Below are 23,151 nucleotides of genomic sequence, written 5' to 3'. Positions count from 1 at the left end.
CTACATTAGGGTATCTAGGGGTGCAAATACTTCTTAAACAAATTTCCAAGGCAGACTTCCTCATGCGTTTTTTTTGTTCCTGAGGAAGATTCGCCCTGAGCTAACATCTGTGCCAATCTTCCTCTAGTTTGTATGTGGGTCACTGTCATAGCATGGCTTGATGAGTGGTGTAGATTCCTTCCCAGGATCTGAATCTGCAAATTCAGGGCACTGAAGTGGAGCACGCTGAAGTTAACCAAAAGGCCACAGGGCCAGCTCCCACTCATTCTTTTTGATGCTTCTTTGACACTCTCAGGAGCACTTGTTGTGTTCCCACCTGCAGGCTTAGAGTTCAGCATTATTCACTCTGCCTAGTCACGTGCCTCTTATCTATTCACTTTTCAGTTTCCAAAATTACTTTTCGTTCACATTCTCTTTGTTTTTGAGAGTTAATATATTAAAATCTTTCCTTTAAGACTGAGAAGGAACTGAGATAAAGAATGTGATCAGTTAATCATTTTTAATTGCAAGTGTAAGGGTCACTGATTTCTGTATTTTGTTATTGTTGTTGATTTATTATTAGTTCTTGTTATTTTGTATTACTTTTGGCGGGGATGAAAGTAGCTCGGAAGGAATCAATGGATTTACCATGACTATACTGATAATATATTCTTACTCTAATTGTTTTTATTGAGGTATAATTGACATAGAATATTGTATTAGTTTCAGGTGTGCAATGTAATGACTTTATATTTGTGTATATTGCAAACTGATCACCAAAATAAGTCTAGCTGACATCTGACACCATACGTGGTTACAAATGTTTTTTCTTATGATGAGAACTTTTGAGGCCTACTCTTAGCAACTTTCAGACATGCAATACAGTGTTATTAACTATAGCGACTATGATGTGCATTAAATCTTCATAACTTTTTACTTTATAACTGAAAATTTGTACCTTTTGACCCTCTTCACCCATTCCACCCACACCCACCCCTTGCCTCTGGCAGCTACCAATCTGTACCTATGAGCTTGAAGTTTTGTGGGTTCTTTAGATTCCATATATAAGTGAGATCATACGGTATTTGTCTTTCTCTGTCTGACTTATTACACTTAGCATAATGCCCTTAAGATCCATCCATGTTGTCGCAAATGGCAAGATTTCATTTGTTTTTATGGCTGAATAATATTCCATTGTGTGTATATACTACATTTCCTTTATCCATTCATCCATTGATAGACATTTAGGTTGTTTTCATATTTTGGCTATTGTAAATAATGCTGCAATGAACATGGGGGTACAAATATCTTTTTGAATTAGTGTTTTCATTTTATTTGGGTAAATACCCAGAAGGGGAATTGCTGAATCATACGGTAGTTCTATTTTTAATTTTTTGAGGAATCTCCATACTGTTTTCCATAGTGGCTGCACTGGTTTGCATTCCCACGGGCAGTGCGCAAGGGTTCCCTTTTCTCTACATCGAAGCCAACATTTGTTATTTCTTGTCTTCTGATAATAGCCATTCTACTGAGGTTCCAATTTTTGATCCCTGTATAATTCATGTTAATTAACATAGTGCTTATTGAATATAGAATAAAATATAGTTCTATTTTTCCTTTAATTCTAAGATATGAACTAGAAGTAAAAATATGAAGATATTGTACATTCAAAAATAATAGTTACAAATAGGTTTCATAATGTTTTCAAGCCAAATATTACCGTGATTAGATGAGCTCAATCTATGGTTTACTGTATGCTGGGAACTGAGTGAATTGTATACTGCAGTATGTAAGCGAGACAGGTATTATTATCAGTTTTTGCAGATGAATAAACCGAGATCAGAATAGTATTCAACCTCTTCTTCAAAGTTATATAGATAATAAATAATAGAGTGAGAATACAAACTCAAGTATTATTTTATAATTTTTTAAAGTAATGCTTTTTTCCTGATACATGCTTTCTTCCTTACTTGATCTCTACCAAAATAAGGCTTCAGTAATCTGGAATTTAGGAAAAGCTCTTCCCAGATGTGGGGAAATAAAAGCTATGTTACTCTGGGCTAGTGTTTGTTTCATTAGCTGTTGGACACCATTCTGCAACAGACTTACATGATTTCTTTTTACTTCCTCTCCATTATTGCACATATGCAACTTACCCCTAGATATTTGCCATTTAAGTAACAGCTGAAAGAAAGAATTGGGAACCAGAATTAATAAATTACAAATAAAATCTTTTCTTCTAACAGAGAGAAGAAGAAAAGGATCATCAGGTGCGTTTGGCAGTTGGAAATGGCATACGAAGTGATGTATGGAGAGAATTTCTAGACAGATTTGGAAATATTAAGATGTGTGAGCTTTATGGAGCTACTGAAGGAAACATTTGTTTCATGAATCACACTGGGAAAATTGGATCAATAGGGAGAACAAATTTCTTTTACAAAGTAAGTACAATATTTTCTTTACAAAAGAAATACATTGAGGTCTCCTAATCTCTCTTCTAGACTTTGTGCTTGTAAATTACGGTAAATATTATCAACTTATTTTTTTAAGGTGAGAACTTCCATAAATAAAGTAGTGGCCTCTAGACGAACTGTGGTGCTGTGGGTTATGAAAACTGCAAACATCTCCCATGTTTTCCCTCTATAACATGGAGATAATGATACCTAATTCTTTTGTTCAGTTTGCAAATTTTATGATATAACATATAAACAGCAAGCATAAGTCCTGATATATATTAATTTAACTATTTCCACTTTCCTTGAGTATTTTCAATCCACTATTTCTATGTACCTTTAATTTTTATATAACTCAAAAATTATATACAGGGGTCCTCCCTTATCTGCGGGGGATACCTTCTAAGACCCCCAGTGGATGCCTGAACTGCAGGTAGTACCAAACCCTATATATACTATGTTTTTTCCTATACATACATACCTAGGTAAAGTTGGATTTATAAATTAGGCACAGTAAGAGATTAACAACAACTAATAATAAAATAGAATAATTATAACAATATACTGTAATAAAAGTTATCATAGATCTTAGCAACCCCAGCATATGATTTTTTTTTTCCTTATTAAACCAAGAACTTTCATTTTTTCACTTAAAGGAAGCACTTTACAGCCTCTCTTTGGCGTATTCGAATTGTTAAGTAAAATAAGGGTTACTTGAATACAAGCACTGCAATCCCACAACAGTCGGATAATCAGATCAGATAATCGAGACGGGTACTAAGTGACTAACAGTGTGCAGTTTAAAACTTATGAATTGTTTATTTCTGGAATTTTCCATTTAATATTTTCAGACTGTGGTTGACCACAGGTAACTGAAACTGCAGATAAGGTGAGATTATTTTATAGGCTTCTAATATATGGTTTCTTTTTCTTTTTTTTTTTTTTTTTGGAGGAAGATTAGCCCTGAGCTAACTGCTGCCAACCTTCCTCTTTTTGCTGAGGAAGACTGTCCCTGAGCTAACATCCATGCCCATCTTCCTCTACTTTATACATGGGACGCCTACCACAGCATGGCTTTTGCCAAGCGGTGCCATGTCCACACCTGGGATCCGAACCGGCAAACCCAGGGCTGCCGAGAAGTGGAACGTGTGAATTTAACTGCTGTGCCACTGGGCCAGCCCCTCTTTTTCTTTTTTTTTTGTTTTTGGTGAGGAAGATTGGCCCTGAGCTACCATTTGTTACCAATCTTCCTCGTTTTGCTTGAGGAAGATTGTCCCATAGCTAACATCTGTGCCCATCTTCCTCTATTTTTGGTATGTGGCACTCTGCCACAGCATGGGTTGGTGAGCAGTGTATAGGTCTGCACCCAGGATCGGAACCCAAGAACCCCAGGCTGCCGAAGTGGAGTGCATGAACTTAACCACTATGCCACCAGGCTGGCCCCTAATATATGTTTTTATAAAAAACTATATCAAGATGCCACTAAAATCTTAAAAGCAGAGAAAAAATCACCTTCCTAGGAATAAGACTTACAGCTAATTTCTCTGTGGCAACCATGGGAAACAAAAGATAGTGGACAGATATCTTCGACTTGCTTGGAGAAAACAATTGTCAAAATAGAATTTATACTCAACAATAATATTTTTTGAAGAATAAAAGTGAAAGTAAAGAAATAAGTCTCAAAATTTATGTAACCTCAAGGAGAAATAAATTCAGAATCATAGTAGGATATTTTATTATAGCTCTTTCAGTGTTAGCCAGAATAAGCAAAAGAATCTTAAGTGATAGCAAATATTTGAATGATACAATAAACAAACTATTTGAACTAACGGACATACATAGGACTCCGTATTTAAAAACTGCAGAATATCTATTCTTTTCAAGCACTTATGAAGCATTCACAAGGATGATGGGACCACTTATGGAATTCCAGCAAATTTCAAATGATTGAATATATATGGATTATGTTCTCTGACATCAGCTTAACAGGCTAGAAATAAAATTTTTAAATGACAGCTAGATCGTCTCCTATATATTTGCAAATAAAGCATCTTTAAATTTCTGTGAGTCAACAAATAAATCAAAATAGGAATTAGAAAATAGTTTGAGCTGAATCATAATGAAAATGCTACATTTCAAAACTTGTGGGCCTGGCTCAGAACAGCCGAAGATTAGTGAACTAAATGTCCATTTGTATAAGTTAATTAAAAAAAAACACTAAAATAAACTCAAAGAAAATAAAAGGAGGGAAATAAAAAAGAGCATAAATTGAAGAAATAGAATAGAAACATTATTGAGGAGTGTCAAGAGATAAAAATATAATTTTTAAAAAGTAAAGAAATTGATTCAAAGCTGGTGCAATTGTCCTAATGTTTGGAACCTCAAGAAGGTGAAAACTATTTTCATAATGCGTTCTTTGGGATTTTGAAGGTCTTATTGACATCTCAGAAATATGTCTGCATTCTGAACAAAAGTAACTTGGGGAAGAATAAATGCTGATATTACTGAGTTTTACATTCCTTACAGTTGATTTTCTCAATTCATTGCACTAGCTCTGTTAAAAATTTGGTATTCCTATTAAAGCTCCTGAGTCATTCCAAAGTAATCATCCAACTGGAGCACAATGAAGAAGATTTGTATTTTCTATTACTGGCTTGACTTCATTACAATTTTCTAATGTCTTAAATTCCCTGTCAGATTGTAATAATGTCAATGCTGGAAGTCATGATTGTCTCCAATTTATTTGGAAAACTTCTGATGTTCAACACCATTTAGTTAGGGTTTTTTTCAGTTAGTAAATTTTTAAAAATATACCCAATATCATATGAATTCTAGTTTCTTTTATTATTCCCTTCACATATTGTTTGTTACATAGCAGGTAATCAGAAAAATTTGGGCAAATAACTATTCCATAATTACATGGGGAGATTTAAGAAGTGTGTCTCTCAGAAATGTAAACCCAAGGAGACTTACCATCTCAGAGAGGAAACAGCCTCTCAATGAAGGTAGGATGTTAACACTGAAGGACAAAGATGAGGCAGCAACACAGAGTTCTTGTAACCCAAATGTCCTTCTTCTGTGCTATACATACTATTTAAATGCATGAATCTGAATGGTGATGTGCCCCATAGGAAAAAATATAAAAAAATTTGTGACAATGCATGGAAGAGACAAACCCAAGTAAGTTACGGACTGTCTTCTCCTTTTCTACACCCAGGGATAATAACAGGGAAGGAAGAAACATGAAATCCCTAGAGGAAATAAAACTTGAAAAAAGGGAGAAAATGAATCTCAATAAAAGACAGCTGAAAAAAATATGGATGCACATTAAAATAATAAGGCCTCCAAAGTGGCCAGGAAATGTTTAGAAAAACAATTTCCCACAAGTTCAAAAATAGCGATAATATTCTCTTTAAAAATAAGAGCTCAAAGAAGAGGAAAGTGCAAGGAAAATGTAAATCAACAAAAAGAGTTGGAAAGTAGGCATGCTCAGCTCAAAGAAAAAAATAAAGGAAAAAATGAAAATATTACAGAGATGAACACTACATTAAAAGACTTACAACACCACATTAAAAGACTTAAAAATAAACAGGAATATAAACATTCCTAGGGAACAAGATGGATAGGATTAAGGAGTCACACAAAGAATAAAAAGAATAAGCAAATATTCTTATAATATAAAGTAAATTAGAAAGATAGATTTTGAAAACATAGACATGTGCTTAATTGGTGTTACTGTAGAAAAGATCAAGTCAAAGAGAAAAACAATTTTTTCAAACCTAATAGAAGAAAACTTCCTTAAAATAAAGACTCCAATCTTTAGCAAAAGAGCACATTGCGTTCCAGGAAAAAAAATATTACGCAGAATGATCATCAGAAAAATATATCCTGGTGAAATTACTGAACATAAATTAGAGAACCATGAAGAGACGCTGAGACAGAAAAAACAAAGAACGTAGAAAGTGTAGGATGAAGATGGGAAACATCTTAGACATCGCTCAAAACAAGAATAAAACATTAAATATCAGAAAGAAAGGAAAGCAATGTTTCCACCGAAGAATTTTAGTTCTAAGTTGTTCTTCAAGTATAAAGGCAACAAAGAAGTGTTCTCAAAATTTTAAGAAATCAGAGAACATAATACCCGTGGATTTACAGGAATGCAATGCTTCTTTATAAAATTCACTGAGTGGAAATTTCTGGTCAACCAGAAGATAAAGCAGAAAAAATGAAGGAATCACCTTCAGTTAAAAGGTTTGATTGAATCTGTTTAAATATAGAAGATCGAACAGCTCTGAATTCTGTTTATAGATGGAATGGAAGTGTAAATCCTGACAATATAAAAATAACTGTAACACTAACAAAAATGGGAATTGGGTGGGAGGAAATATAAGTGCTAATTCTTTCATCTCTCATAGTGAGAAAACCATAGATACAATGTAAAGATAAAATATGGAGTTTAGTCAATAGGCTTATTTTCTTCACATTTTTATAGACTTTTTTAATGTCTTAAAATTAGACATCTTTTAGGGACTAGGAAATTTAGCCAACTGCAAATTTAGGGAACAGTCCACACAAGACCACCCTTACTCCTGCCATCAATTGCTGTTTGAGAGTCCCTAAGACCACCTTTAGGTTTGGTAATTCGCTAGGACTCACAAAGCTCACTGAAAACTGTTAGACTCATAGTTACAGCTTATTACATCTAGAGGATGCAGGTTAAAATTAGCCAGGAGAAGAAGCCTTATGGCAGAACTAAGGAGGGTACCAGATGCAAAGCTTCTAGTGTCCTCTCCTGTGGAGTCAGGACAGTGGCATTACTCTCCTGGAATTGATGTATGGTGATTTACATGGACTATTGCCAATAAAGGAAGCTCATTAAGCCTTGATGTCCAGAGCCTTTTGGGGGCGGGGGTGACTCAATCATGTAAATCTAGTTGGCTGCCTCCATGGCTGACCTCCAAATCCAGCCCCCCAGGAGGTCAAGCTGGGTGACTCAAAGCCCCTACCCTACGTCACATTATTGATGTGGCTCAGAGACGCCACTCTACATCATATTACTATCTGGTTGCTGTAGCCCTCGGGCATCAAATACACTCCTATCTATAGAGACCTTGCAAAGACTTAGAGATTGTCTCCAAGAAGCTGAAAGTAATAGCCAGACCCCTGGTTAAATTTTGAATTAAGGTTAAATTCTTTACCCCACAGGGACTGATATGCTCAAGAAACAATTTAGTTTAACTTTAGTTCCATTTCCTTTTGTTTAAATTCAAGAAAATTTAAATTGATTGCATTTATTAAAATGGTATAGTTTCATTTTTCATAAATTATTTTATTAATCATTTCTACCTTCCTCTCAATCAATTTAAACACATATTTATAATGATGCTCATCAAATGCATTTCTTTATATATATTTGTTCCAAGTTTTCAATATGCCTCGCCCTGTGAACGCAGTGAACAAATGGGCATAAATGCCTGCCCATGTGCAGGTTGTATTCTATTGGAGAAGACAGAAAACAAGCAAGATAAATAAGTTAAATACAGTCTATATTACATACTCATAAACACTAAAGAGGAAAATTAAATAGGGAAAGGAGATTGTGTGTATGTGTGTGTGTTTTGGTAGGGGTTTTTGTAATTTTAGATCGGTTGACCAGGGAAGGCCACACTGAGAAAGCAAGATTTAGGGAAAGGCTTGAAGGATATGGCAATGAGTTCATGAGGCTATCTGCTGTTCAAAGTGGAATGAACAGCCCGTGCAAAGGCTCTAAGGTGGTTACCTGCCTGGCATGTTTGAGGAACAGCAATGAGACCACGGTACTGATAGTAAAGTGAGCAAAGATTTTGAGCAGAAGATTGAGTGCATCTGTTTTAGCTTTAATGGGATCACTTTGGGTGAGTTAAGAATATGTTCCAATGTGTTAACAATGGCTTACTTTTGGTTCAGGTTTGGGAAAATTTTTAATTTCCTTCTTATTTTTCTCTTTTCTTTGATTTTTTTTAGATAATTTTTAAACACAATTAACTCTGAAAACTATTCAGAACTATACTGTTGCATAACAATACATTCTAAGAATAAGTATTCATAATACCCTAATTATATATAATATTATATATTACAATATATAAAAATATAGATTTATAATAGGTAGACGACTTATTTGTGCGTGTTTGTATTTTTTTAAGAGTCTTCTGTTTAAGAAAACAGAGAAACTGCCCTTTACCTATGGTGCCAAATAAATGAGCCTCTGCTGTCAAGGTGGAGGCAATGTAGCAGAATGTTGAGGGGAAAAATCCTACACTGGAATCAGTGTACCAAGGACTCTAATCTCAGCTCTGCCACTACCTGACTTTTTGACTTTGACAAGTAACTTTCCTCTGGATTCAAAGTCTCCTCAAGTGTTAATAGAAGAAATGATTCTTGTGTTCCCTTTCCAACTTCTAAATTTACAAATCTGAGTCTGCAAAGGCATAGAGATCCATCTGTGCGGGAACTCCAAGGGGCAGTGTGCACAGCCACAGGAGTGCACAGCACAGTTCTGGGGGATCTGTGCTCCTAACCTGGTATGAATGGGAGCCTCTTCCGCTGTGCTCTGCACATATATACCTATACCTATACCTTTACCTGTACCTGTACAGGTACATATACATTTAGGAGATATTAAAGTGTGGCATCTATTTTTTTATGTTATTATAATGGCCATTTTTGTAATCTTGTGGGACCTGTTGAATGCAGGGAGAAAAGATAGAAACCCCTCTAGCTGAGACTTACTGCTCTGACCCAGACTACTTCTAGAAGATGCTATGATATATTTAAATTTCCTTTGTATTATAAAATTACCCACTTTTTGACCATTGAATCCCTATATCTGATAACAGGCATATGGAACAGTGATTGGGTGTGGAATGAATCACCCATGCATGTGGTTGCCAAATTAATCTAAAAGAAATAACACTAAAGCTGTTATAATAATATCACCAGTTGCTGGGCAAATTTTTCAAGATACAAAGCATGTTAAAACACTAGAGAAAAGAATAGGTAATGAACTGGGCTCTGTTCTTGTTTGGCCTAAATGATAAATGCAGTTCCGGAACTTCTGGAATCTTTCTTTTGACCAGTCATTAGGCAAGTGGCCAACATCCTGTTATCCCAATTACAGACAAAGACCAAGAAGAAGCAAGCTTGCATTTTAATGAGGAATCTTTATGTCTAGAATAACAATACATTTTCCTTTGCTGCCTCTTTCATTGGCCCTCATTGTAAAATAGGATTATACTAATTTCTACCCCATAGGGTGTTTTGATGATTAAATTAAATACTGCTCTTAAGCTCTTAGCACAGTGTCTGGCATGCAGTAAGTGCTCAATCAATATTAGTTGCTCTCATTTATATTTCAATTCAAATAATGAATTCTGATTCTAGTTACATGCTGAGTTTACTGAGATTAAAAACCAGAGATGTTTCTGTTCAGTCTTTGATAATAAATAATACTATTACATCCATCTTATTCATCTTTTCCCATTTATTTGTTCTATATTTGTTCATTTCTCTCTCCCTCCTCCCTCTCTTCATCCTTCCTTATTTTTCTCACTTCATTTTATTACCTCCATTTTAGTTTTTTTAGTTGAGCTTAATGAAATTGCTTGTTTAATGATCAGGAAAACCTCAATTTTCTTATATATAAAATGAGCGGGTCGGATTGAACCCATTTGCGATTCTCTCTCAGGGTCAGATTTTAGTGGACCTGTGAATCTGCGTGACATGGCAACATGGACATTACAGGAGCGGGGTAGCCAGATATATTTGGGGGCAAGGAGAGATGTCCACTTAACTTGTTTCCCAATGTGATGAGGATGTTCCCACAGATTTGCCGTCTCCCAGCACAACAGTGTGCAGAAGCACTGAGTGTTCCTTCAGGGACATTCAAGTGCAAGGCCTGGGGAAAGATCAATGTGTGTCAAATAATAAGTACATTTTAGGCATCTGGTCCCTTTTCAAAGGATTGGAAGTTAAAAATAGAAAACAAAATCCTTGCATTCACATGCTTACATTTTAGTTCTATAAAGACTTTCCGTTTCAAGGGATGTTTTGAATGACTGCAAAAAGGGGAAGGCAAGAAAATGGTCCTCCTACCTATCATTAGTAGAATATTTCATTATGTGCAGGGATTGCTTGCTATCACTCATTCAAGATTAAAATTAGTGCATCGTAAAAGAAATGAAAGTAAATGTCAGTACCTAAGTTCTGTTTACTAATACCTTCAGTTTTGATTTTCAAATGTTTATTTAATTTTTCATCAGTAAAGTTTACCGGTTTTAATAAATCCACGTTCCAATTCTTTATTTCAATTGACTGAGCATAAAATCTACTACCAGTAGATGTCACTGCCCAAATAAATAACAAGTTTTGTTTTTGTTTGTTTGATTTTGTTTTTACAGCTTTTTTTCACTTTTGACTTGATAAAGTTTGATTTTCAGAAGGATGAGCCCATTAGAAATGAACAGGGCTGGTGTAGTAATGTAAAAAAAGGTAAGATTCTTGTATTTGAAGATTTCTCCTCAAAGTTTCTGGATTTTTATTTAATTACTACTGTATTTAGAAAAGAAAGAATGGTTATTTCTAATATATAGTGTAACTTATTTGGGATTTCAATGCAGGTAGAATGGTTTAATTATTAGATGTTAGGGGGCCCAAAAGGATCACTCAGATGGCACATTATTAAAAGTTAAAAGTGGTTACTATTAGGCTCATATTTTTCTTAATCTATCACTTCTGGTTTGTAACAGTGGCACATGTGGAATGCTTGATATCACCAAAATATGCTATAGAAATGAATGACTTAATTTGTCATTGTAGGTCTGGGGGAAAGTTGGCCAGACTTGGATTTCAATCTGGGCTTTCACATTTAGAAAGTGTACAGCTTTAGGCAGCTCACTCAACCTGAGTCTTATTTTCTTCATATGTAGAATAGAGTGACAATATTTATTTTGTAAGGTTATCATTGACGATTAAATGAGACGATGTGTGCAAAGCCCTGCAGAGGGCCTGGCATGTGCCTTCTTACCTCCCTCCCCTTCTCTTCTCCCTCTCACTCTCCCTCCTCCACTAAGGTAGACTTTCTTATAATTTTTGGTTAGAAATTTTAATGAAAGCAAGTGCCCCAATTAATTTGCTGCTACATATCATTAACCTAGAAAATTAAATGTAGAAACGTGCACTTAGAATTGTTTAGAGATCCACTCTGAATAAATCAGGCCAAAAATACTTTTTACAGCCTCAGAATATGTTTAAACTACATTCCAGAGATGATTTTCTTTAAATCTTTATTTAAAATGTGAAGCTAAAGGTTGCAAACCTGTTTGTTTTTTTTTTCCTGGTAGCTGAAAGACTGGAGAAAATATAGGCCTTATCTATTAAAAAACAAATTTCCCAATCCTCTGAATTTCAAGCCTAGGAGAATTTCTCAAATATCTTTCCCTAATTCACCTCTATAGACAGCATCTAAGATAAAAGGCATTTCTAAAGAGATTGCAAAGAACTTTATTTAAACACTTTTCTAGTGTGTTTTATTTATTACAATTACAACAATATCTGACATTGGAACTTGAATCCCAGAACTGCTTATGCAACCTCAGGGTTCCTTAAAAAGCAGATTGGAACAGTATGGTACTGGCATGAAAACAGACACATAGATCAATGGAATAGGATAGAGAGGCCAGAAATAAACCCACTCGTGTATGGTCACTTAATTTACAACAAAGGAGGTAAGAATATATGATGGGGAACGGACAGTCTCTTCAATAAATGGTGTTGGGAAAACTGGACAGCCACATGAAAAAGAATGAAACGACACTATCTTATACCATACACACAAAAATTAATTCAAAACGGATTAAAGACTTGAATGTAAGACCTGAAACCATAAAACTAGAAGGAAACATATGCAGTCAGTTCTCTGACATCAATCTTAGTATTTTTTGCACCAGTTTCCTCAAACAATGGCAATAAAAGCAAAAATAAACAAATGGGAGTACATTAATCTAAAAAGCTTTGGCACAGCAAAGGAAACCATCAACAAAACAAAAAGGCAACCAACTGAACAGGAGAAGATATTTGCAAATCGTACATCTGAGAAGGGGTTAATATCCAAAATATATAAAGAACTTACACTACTTAATATCAAAAAAACAAACACTCCGATTAAAACATGAGCAGAGGATTTGAATGTTTTTCCAAAGAAGACATGTAGATGGGCAACAGGCACATGAAAAGATGTTCAACCTCACTAATTATCAGGGAAGTACAAATCAAAATCATAATGAGATATCACCCTACACCTGTTAGAATGGCTATTATCAAAAATATAAAAAAATAACAAGTGTTGGCAAAGATGTAGAGAAAAGGGAAATTTTGTACACTTTGTTGGTGGAAATGTAAATTGGCACAGCCACTATGGAAAACAGTAGAGAGGTTCCTTTAAATGTTAAAAATAGGACTACCGTAGGATCCAGCAATTCCACTCTGGATATTTATCTGAAGAAAACAAAAACACTACATCGAATAGGTATATGCAACCCCATGTTCAATACCGCATTATTTACAATAGCCAAGATATAGGAACAGCCTAAGTGTCCATTGATAGATGAATGGATAAAGAAGATGTGGTATACAGATACAGTGGAATATTAGCCATAAAAGAGAATGAAATCTTGTCATTTGCAACAATGTGGATGGACCTAGAGGGTATTATGCTAAATAAAATAGGTCAGATAGAGAAAGACAAATACCATATGATTCACTTATGTGTAGAATCTAAAAAACAAAACAAGTGAACAAACAAAACAGAACAGAAATAGACTCATAGATACAGGAAACTGGTGGTGAACAGAGTAGGGAGGAATTGAGGGGGCAGGTGACATAGGTGAAGGGGATTAAGAGGTACAAACTTCTAGTTATAAAATTGATAAGTCATGGGGTGCAATGTACAGCATAAGGAATATGGTCAATAATATTAAAATAAATTTGTATGGTGACATGGTAACAGGACTTATTGTAGTGATCATTTCATAATGTAGAGACGTATCAAATCAGTGATGTACATTTGAAGCTAATAGGATATTCTATGTCAATTATACGTCAATAAAAGAAAAAAAGCAGATTGTCTCCAAATATCAACTTTACTATTTTCCAATTCTCATTTTGGGTTACTCAATATTATTTTTTTCATTAAAGTATTTTGTCTTGCATAAATTATATCCAGAAGGGAAAGATAAGAATAGACTGTGACCTTTTTAAGCATTTGTAGTCATTAATTTGTCAGGGAAGAACCTGTCACCTGTCTCCTGAACAAGAAAAACAAAGGACATAAATTTTAAGGGAAATATAAGGGGCTTGGAAAGTTCTGAAGTACAGGGAACGTAGACTGATGGAATATGTGATGAAGGAGAGGCTCTGGAGTTGGATGGACCTGGTTAAAAAGCTCCAGCTCCAACATTTGGCAGCTGTGTGACATTGGGCAAATCAGGTTTTCTTCCTCAGTTTCTTCACCTGTAAAATGAAGATACTAGAAGGGCCTGTCCTACAGGTTTGTGATGAGGACCAGATGGGATACATAGGTAAAGCACTCAGAGTAGTGGCTGGTACCCAGAAAGTGCCCAATAAGTGTAACAATGGCAATGATTGTGATGATGATGGTGTTGGTGATGACAATGACAATGAGAGGCCTCTGCTATAGCAGAGCTGGCTTGCTTTGGCCAGTGACGTGTGTGCCCTTGGAAGCCAGAATGTCCATAAGGAGTGGGAGCAATGGGAATTGAATAGAGAGTGTTAAAATGACACAAATTGCTTTACAGTTTGCTGGAATTCAACCCCGTGTAACTCATCATGTGGATGTTGCTGCCCTTCATCCAGAAGAGAAGGGGGGCAGGGGGCAGGGGACAGACCAAGTCAACAATGGCCTTGAAATCTTGTAGGGCAGTGATTGCTGCTCCCCTCTGTCTTCTACTCTTCTCTTAGGAGTAGATTTTTACCTTGCAGATTGCTGGGCAAAATCTTGATTAATTTGGATAAATCCTATTGAAAATTTATTTCAGATAAAGTGTCTAAATATAGGTAAAACCAATACATTTCATGTCTCATCTCTTGCCTGTAAAGGATTTCCAAATGAACATCCCAGAAGAATAAAACATTTTCTTAAATTTCTAATAATATATTAATTAGATCAAAGTATTGTACAGAAACCTTGTTACAAAATCATAGAGACTTGAATTTGTGTTCTAAGTCCATTCGTTTCTATCTATTGGACTTTGATAACTTACTTCATTCTGGGCCCTGGTTCCTTCCCTGTGAAACAGGGATTATAATTTTCAATTTCAAAGAATTTCTGTGAAAAATAAACAAGATGACTGCTGCAAAGGGCGTATGGGGCTTGCTATATAGCAAATGCCCAATAAATATTGCTACTCTCATAATCTTATTAAAATTATTATTATGGTTATTACGTATATAGTTGTCATTATTATCACTGTTAAAAATCTATGTAATCCAAAAAACAAGGAGCCATTGGTCCACCCACCCAGGATATAAAATAAAGTTAACGTAACCTTCTTTACATTCGATTTCCTTTTCATTAGTTTTTCCAAAGTAATTTGTGTTTATGGCAATCTGTGAAAGGAGGTGCTAAATGTAGACACCCAGAGTAAATGATATCGGATAGAATAAAAATAAGTTCAAAGGAAAGTAAGATAAGCAACACTGGTTGTGTTGGTTGGATATAATTTAGGTACCTGCATAGTGTGTGCAATGGTGGTTAATGAGATCACTGAAAAATGCCTTCTCTCACAGGAGAACCTGGACTTCTCGTTTCTCGAGTGAATGCACAGAATCCCTTCTTTGGTTATGTGGGGAACAGGAAGCACACGGAAAAGAAATTGCTTTGTGATGTTTTTAAGAAGGGAGACGTTTACTTTAACACAGGAGACTTAATAGTCCAAGACCAGGAGGATTTCCTTTACTTTTGGGACCGTATTGGAGACACTTTCAGGTATGAAAGACCATCAGTTGTGCTGCTCGTTCTGTGACGGTGAACCATGCTCCCAGCAAGGCTCTGTGGAAACATTACAGACCACGTGCTCTTGACCTTCAGGGCGGACGGAGCCCTTTTCGCTCTATAATGTCTCCCCACTTAAAAATTCATTGGCCATCTGTTTTTAGATTGAAACATAAGTTAAAGTTTGATGTCCACTTTTATAATTATTTTAATGAATCACTTTGGTCCAAATCTGAGCTTCTTTTCTTTAGAATCTAAAACAGGGAAGCAGACATGAAATCTAAATAGTAGGGTTAAAACAGAAAATCAATTTCATCAAATATAGTCTAATTCTTGACCTAATGATAAAAATAGTGAAACAGCAAAACTTTCTTTTCTTATGTGTCCTTTTTTAGTTCCTTAAGATTATTTTTGGCTTATGAAATTATGTTGCTTTACTAGTCAATGACATAGAACAGTGAAAGACAGACAGTACACATTCAAAAATGATTGACTGAGTAAACGAGTTATACTTCCTACTTTCTCTCCTTCCTGTACCATGTTATGAGCTCACTTTATGTAAAATTATTTTAATTAGAATAAAATATTCATTTATATGCATTTGAAGAGCCAAAGGGGTTAAGCCCTAGAAATTAAGGGAAGTCAGTACACTGAAAGACAACTACTGTAGCTTTCTTTTCAGTTTTTTCTGTCTGTCATTAGAGATATGGAACAGTATGTACTTAACTGTTGTTATATTACAAAATAAAGAGGGATTTATCATTATTTTACTTTTTATAACATTGTAAAAATGTTATGTTTTACAGTAAGCAATTTATATACATTAGACATAGATAAAATAATTTTCACTAAAAAACAGATACTGATGTTGACTTTGTTGACTTATCAACAAAGTGCTACCTTAGAAATGCCTTTTGTTCTGCAAACTGCCGTTGTTGTTGGTTACTAGGTGCTCGCACAGAGCCAAATGCAAGGCACTAAAACTAGAACTGGGTACCTAGTTCTTCAAATATAGGTGCACTCACTGGACCTTTGTGTTTATTTAGATGGAAAGGGGAGAATGTTGCAACCACGGAAGTTGCTGATGCTATTGGAATGTTGGATTTCATACAGGAAACAAACGCGTATGGTGTAGCTGTGCCAGGTATGAGTATATTTCAGGGTTTGGAAGGATTCTCAGAATAGTATGTACTACTTTTCTTTAGTTTTGCAATCTTAACTAATTCAACCTTTTATTTTTTATATGTTAAAATAAATATCCTAGTCTTGTGTTGGCAAGTAATGCCCTAGACCAAGCTAACAAACTTCATGGTCACCTCAGGGAAAAGGTACCCACTAAATTTTAACGTATGTGTGTATTTTTAAGCAAAGCTCATGCTTAAAATAACTCACTTTAGTGACTCATGCTTGAAAATAGTTTACAGCTTTTCAACAGTCTATTATTTTTCTCTTTATGATTGGAGTTTATACACGCCACTAAACAGGAATGTGTTCTAATTTAAACGTTTAGTAACACTTGTTGTTAAGTTGAATTTTTTTCAAAAATTATTCAAAAATCTGTTTGGCCTCATTTATCTTTGTAAATATGCATATAAGGATTGTCTTATGATGGTGAAAATGGCAAAGAAAAGTGACCAACGTGAAATCACAGACAGCTGTTCTCCTTTGCTGTCTTTTTTTTTTTTTTTTTTTTTAAATGACAATACTTTCCAGCTAATGTTTGTAGGTGCAGGGGACACTGGGGGGTTTTCACAGGGGGGCAGAGGAAGGAGATGGTCACTCTAATAGACAGCAACTGGTGCTGGAGAAATGCTACAGGAGATTCTGATCCCCTGGAAAAATCCATACGTGGCATGATAAGAAGTAAGCCATCTGTGGAATTAGTTATGGAAATACCAGTCTCTAGTTTCTTAACTTAAAAGTGTGCTCTTTATTTTTTGCATTAATGCTTAACATGGACAATTCTCTGGAATATATTTGCCTTTAAGTAAGTGTTTCCTCTTCATATTTTTATATTAATGGTGGTAGGATGCAAATTATGGATCATTTATGGGGTTTTCCATTCCATCTATTTCACTTTTATAGTGTAGACAATTAGGGATATACTCTGCCGTTCTCGGTTGCTAAATTATTTCTAGGGAGTAAATCATATGCTCAGGGAAGGATCTGCTCATTTATGCTACTGTTGCATTATTATTGCTGCAGTGGATTTAATGTCTCTATTTGCAACAATTAGTATATAATTAATAGGATTATTTTTTAAATTTAACTAGTACTTACAAAATTGACTCTGTTTCAAACTTTTTTTTCAGATTATGAAGGAAAAGCAGGAATGGCTTCTATTATTTTAAAACCAAATAAGTCTTTAGACTTGGAAAAACTTTATGAACAAGTTGTAACATATCTACCAGCTTATGCCTGCCCACGATTTTTAAGAATTCAGGTAATTTTCCTGTCTGAATTTTAAGAATTCAGATAATTTTATTTACCCATCAAATTTAAGACCAGGAATCCAAGAAATGGTTTAATCACAAAACAGTATTTTATCCCTTACATAATACGTGCATTTTATTTATATTAGAAAATTTCAAGAACAATTAAAAGTGTTGGGATGCTAATTTATGCCATTTTTGAAGCTTGATTATAGAAGGGAGCATGATGAAACGCTAGGATGTTTTTGTCCTAATTATAGAATTGCTCTTTTCCTCTTCAATCAAGACCTTAGGGAAAAAATGATGCTCCCATTGATTGTGGCAAGGCCCAAACTACATCTTACACATGCCTTGTGAAGACTTTTGGTGCAATGTACCTAAAGTTAGGTCCCACCAAGCTGACGTTAAGGTGTCTGCAGGATGTGTGCAGAACTTACAGGCAATTTGCTTTAAGCAATTCTGCTTTTAAAATGTTTCCTCATTCTGTCCAACCTCCCTCCGGGACTTTATATTTTGGGGTAATCCTGAATTCATTGGTTTTGAGAGGTGGGCTCTCTCTTCTTAGGTTACTGGAATAAAGTACAGTAAAAAGAAAACAAATCTACTCAGGTACTGGGTAACTTTACTGGCTCATTTATTCAGCCATTCATTTATTTAATATTGTGCCTCAAATGTAATTTCCCAAAGCCAGTACTCATCATCTCTTAACATCTATTCACACAGAATTTTTCTGGATACTTTTGTCATATCACTGTTAGATTCCCTAATGGAGCAACAGATGGAGACATTTCATTTTCAAAGCTTTTGCTGAGCAATCCTTGTGGCCCAGTCACTACTTGGCCAATGGGGCACATCATCTGAACTGTCATAAATACATACTTCATTTACATGATTTTTTTTTATTTTTAAGAGCTTTCATATATATTGTCTCAGATTATTTCATAGCGATCCTCTGAAATACTAAAGGAAGTAAATATGAAGCAGAAGTAACATATATTCAATTGAAATTTTGATTGAGATAACTATAAATTCACATGCAGTGGTAAGAAATAATACAGAGAGATCCTGTGTACCCTTTACTCAGTTTCCTCCAAAGGTAACATTTTTCAAAACTATAACAACCAGGATATTGACATTGATACAATTCACCTATCTTTTAAAAGTTTCCTCTGTTTTACTTGTATTCATTTGTGTGTGTGTGTGTGTGTATTAAGTTCCACACACTTTTATCACCCGTGTAGCTTCATGCATCAATGATCGCAGTCAAGATATGAACACTTCCAACACAACAAGGATACCTAATGTTGCCCTTTTATAACCACACCAGCTCCGCCCCTTCCTATCCTGTCCCAGAAATAATGTATTTTAATAGAGTAGAAAGTTGATGGATCAAATAATATTTTAAACATTTTTCCCCAGGGCAACTTAAAATTCACTTCATTAAGCAGAAGAAATATTTTGGCGTAAGACTACTCGAAGACTAAATCAGTCTTGTACAAATTTAGAAAATATTTTAGCATCATTAAACACCTAAAAGAACTTGGGCCATGACTGTTATGTTTATTACAGTATTTGCTATAGTTAGCACAATGCATGACACTTAGTTGGCCTTCAAAATATTTATTTAATAAATGATTTATAATAAATGATCTGATATAAGCAATGCAAAGTGTAAGTTACTTCTGACAAAATGAATAAAACAACTATTTCATTAAAAATCTGTTTAGCACAAATTAAAAAAAAGATTCTTTTTGCCAATAAATTTAGAAAAAATTTTAAAATGTGATATTACTCAGTATAGCTGGGATGAAATTAAATTGTTCCTTTCATCTGCTGTGGAAACACAAATTATCATAACCTCTCTAGAACACCGTTTGGTAAATATATGATCAGACTCAGAATTTGCATATATTTTGACTTAATAATTTAATTTCCAGAAATTTATCCTTAGTAAATAATCAAAGGTGCACAAATGTTATATGTAAAGATGTTCTTCAAAGTATTTGTAGTAGTAATAATTTTCAATATTCTCTGTAAGTTCAAGAATAAGAGTAAAGTTAATTAAAATATTATAGTTAGATGAGATCTTATGAAACCACTAAAAAGTACTGTTTCAATGAAAATTACCTAACCTGGGGAAATATACCTGGTATAATATTGTTTTTTTAAAAAAAAGCAGAATATCAAATGGTATAAATACAGTAAGCTTCTAATTTTCTAAAAAAGAGAAAAAAATATGTGTTTCTACACAGTCACATCTAATTCTGTGATGACATTTTTGGGTGAGGAGGGGAGAGAAGGCATGAGATCAGGGAAGGAGTTTCGAAGAGAAGTTGATTCTTGAATCAGGCCAGAAGGATGAATAAAAATGGCCGAGTTACTCGCAGAACCTTATATGAACCTCTACATTCATCTGATTTAAAACAAGGTTGCTTCTCCATACTCGAAACTGCCACAAAGATATATACCTTATCTCCTTTAAATCTCTTAAAGCAGAGCATCTTAAACTTTCTAGATTCATGGCATCTTTAGTGTCTCAGTAATTGTTTCATAGCCAGTCCTGGTGGTCCAGTAGTTAACATTCTGTGCTTTCACTGCCACAGCCCGGGTTTGTTTTCTGGTCAGGGAACCATATCACCTGTCTGTTAATTGCCATACTGTGGTGGCTGTGCGTTGCTATGATGCTGAAAGCTATGCTACCAGTATTTCAAATACCAGCAGGGTCACCTGTGGTGGATTGGTTTCAGTGTAGCTTCCCAACGTAACACAGACTAGGAAGAAGGACCTGGCCACCCACTTCTGAAAACCCTGTGAATAGCAGTGGAGCATTGTCTGAGGTAGCACCAGAAGGTGAGAGGACGGAGCAAAAAGACTGGGCAGGGTTCCACTCTGCTGTACATGGGGTCACTAGGAGTCAGAATCCACTCCACAGCACTACCAACAGCAAACTTATTTCATGGCACTCTTGGGCCAAAACGAATACCTAAACATCCCTTTATTCAGTAGTTAGGTAAGACAAACTCATAAGTATTTAGATCTAACAAATTAGTTTCCGTTTGAAAAAATAATGTATATAAATTGAAAGAAAAAATACTCATACTTCATTTTTAAATAACCACAAGTACTAAGGAGATATAAGTTGGATTATAAATTTGGAATTAGATTGAACCGAACAGGCCCAGCCTAATTCCATGTTCCACATTGATTTTTGGCTGTACTTGCTTTTTATCACAGCAACCACTGAAAACCCTGTTTCACAAAGAAATGACATCATTGAAAAGAATGTATCACTAACTAATATTGAAACTGTGACCTACCTTGAGCTAGTAGTTTGTGAGTAGTGACCAACGGATGTCACTAGGTTTACCTTGAATATTTAAAATATCCCATGGGGACCCTGGAAATTCACAGAGGTACTACACAAGGTACCTCGGTGCATAGTTTGGAAACCCAAGTTTCAGATCGTTCTTTACTCCCTCTGGTTCTTAGAGTTTTCTGCCTTATGGAATACATTGCTGTCTTTTACAGCTTCTATCTTCTTGGTATCTACTAGCATTCTCTGTACATAATATTGTATCGACACTGAATTGAACCAATAAGCTTATGTGTTTTGAGACATATTTGTAATAAGTTGTAATCAGTTATTGACTTTATTCATAATTCTTATATGTTGAATAGAATTCACAGGTAAATCAAGCTAAAGACTTAAATGTTCCAGGGGGCATTTTTTATTTCTAATGTTAAATTATTGGTAGTAAATATAGAGATAGTTATTGGATATAAAAGTGTTAGAATTAACTATTACAATCTACATTGCTAAATGTTTTATTTATATATTATAGATAATATTAAGTGATTCCACTAATCCTGGTAATTGCTTTATAGGAAAAGATGAAAACGACAGAGACATTCAAACTACAGAAGTTTCAGCTGGTAGAAGAAGGATTTAGTCCACTGAAAATTTCTGATCCACTTTACTTTATGGATAACTTGAAAAAATCTTATGTTCCATTGACCAAAGAACTTTATGATCAAATAATATTGGGGGAGATCAAACTTTAAGATTTTTTATATATGGCATTTTCATATGCTTTCTTAGGAGAGGTGATAGTATGTGACTCTTTAATATGAAATGGGGAAAGGGAACTGACATTAATTGTGTGCTCTATTTCCTTAATATTCAAAGCTTTTCTTTAATTAAGTGAGAAGTTTAATTTGTTTTAATTGAGAACCTTTAGTTGACTATTCTTTTTACCTTTTTGGAGATTCAGTGCATAACTAAGTATTTGCCTTAATCTTAAAGATTTTAAATAATCAATCAGTGGTTAAGACTTTAGACGCTTACTAAAAATGAACTTTTTAATATTTAAAGTTTCTAGTTTTGAATAAATCATTAAATTTTACTCAAATATTTGATTTTTATGTGCCCTGTCCTATAACTCAATAAAACCATCTTCATTAATATGTTTTGAGATTTTGTTCTGATGTTTTAAATTGTAAACTTCCAGTCAAGAGAAACTGACTGACCAAATGCATGCAGTGCTCTCTCCCTTAGCTTAAAGGCACATTAAGATGATAGAAGAAATATGAAAATACGAAACAGCAAAGCAGGAAAACTGATAAGCTAAAAGTATTTAGGAATTTTGGGAAGATATATAAATGGGATCAAATTGACAATAAAATCCAACAGATCTGCAGAAACCATTAATAATACGAGAAAAGAACAGACTAGAATAGAACCCAGGTATTAACCCCAAGATCAGAGGCAGAAAAGGTTTTGAGTGTGAGCAGGTTTGTGAGCAGCTAACTGGGAAATGTAAGACAAGGATAATGCAATAAGCACAGTTGTCCCTCAGTCTGGAGGCACCAGGCTCCAGTGTTTGCTTCAAGCTAGAACCACATGAATGACTCTCTTAAAGTGAGCGTCCTCCGTATGCTGGGTTGTGGGGCTGGACTAAGAAGGGGCGTAGGGCCCAGCAGGAAGCTCTGCTGCCCATAAACCTACCTCCTGTACAACCAGAAGGAAAGGGGGCTTTGCCTCATGTTTCCTCTCCAGGTGAAAAAGCTTATTTTCGTTCGAAGAGAAGCTGCAGATAGTTCCTTTTTGTCATTGTTAGGAAAACATGTTATAAAGTTAAAACATTTTTTAAAATTAAAGGTTAATCATAAGTAGCATAGAAATAAAAGGTCAAAGTTTAGAATGAGCGAATAAACAAGAAAGTGTAATCAATTTTGCAAA

At 34.8% G+C, this 23,151-nt stretch overlaps 1 protein-coding gene across 2 annotated transcripts in view; it reads left to right on the top strand.

Moving 5' to 3' along the window:
- The window catches only part of SLC27A6 (solute carrier family 27 member 6), a 59,301-nt gene extending 36,925 nt beyond the window's left edge, over positions 1 to 22,376 (top strand). For both annotated transcript variants that reach the window (XM_001504475.5, XM_023617760.2), the window contains 6 exons: positions 2,226 to 2,420; positions 10,871 to 10,961; positions 15,276 to 15,474; positions 16,527 to 16,624; positions 17,793 to 17,923; positions 21,798 to 22,376. In XM_001504475.5, the coding sequence (XP_001504525.2) occupies positions 2,226 to 2,420; positions 10,871 to 10,961; positions 15,276 to 15,474; positions 16,527 to 16,624; positions 17,793 to 17,923; positions 21,798 to 21,974 (891 nt within the window). In that variant the 3' untranslated portion in view covers positions 21,975 to 22,376. The remainder of the gene's footprint in view (positions 1 to 2,225; positions 2,421 to 10,870; positions 10,962 to 15,275; positions 15,475 to 16,526; positions 16,625 to 17,792; positions 17,924 to 21,797) is intronic.
- The last annotated feature ends 775 nt before the right edge of the window (positions 22,377 to 23,151 follow it).

Source organism: Equus caballus, chromosome 14 (assembly GCF_041296265.1).
Source record: "Equus caballus isolate H_3958 breed thoroughbred chromosome 14, TB-T2T, whole genome shotgun sequence".
NCBI classification, from domain to species: Eukaryota; Metazoa; Chordata; class Mammalia; order Perissodactyla; family Equidae; genus Equus; species Equus caballus.
The sequence above is the reverse complement of the archived record's forward strand: the minus strand, read 5'-3'. Positions and strand labels throughout refer to the sequence as shown.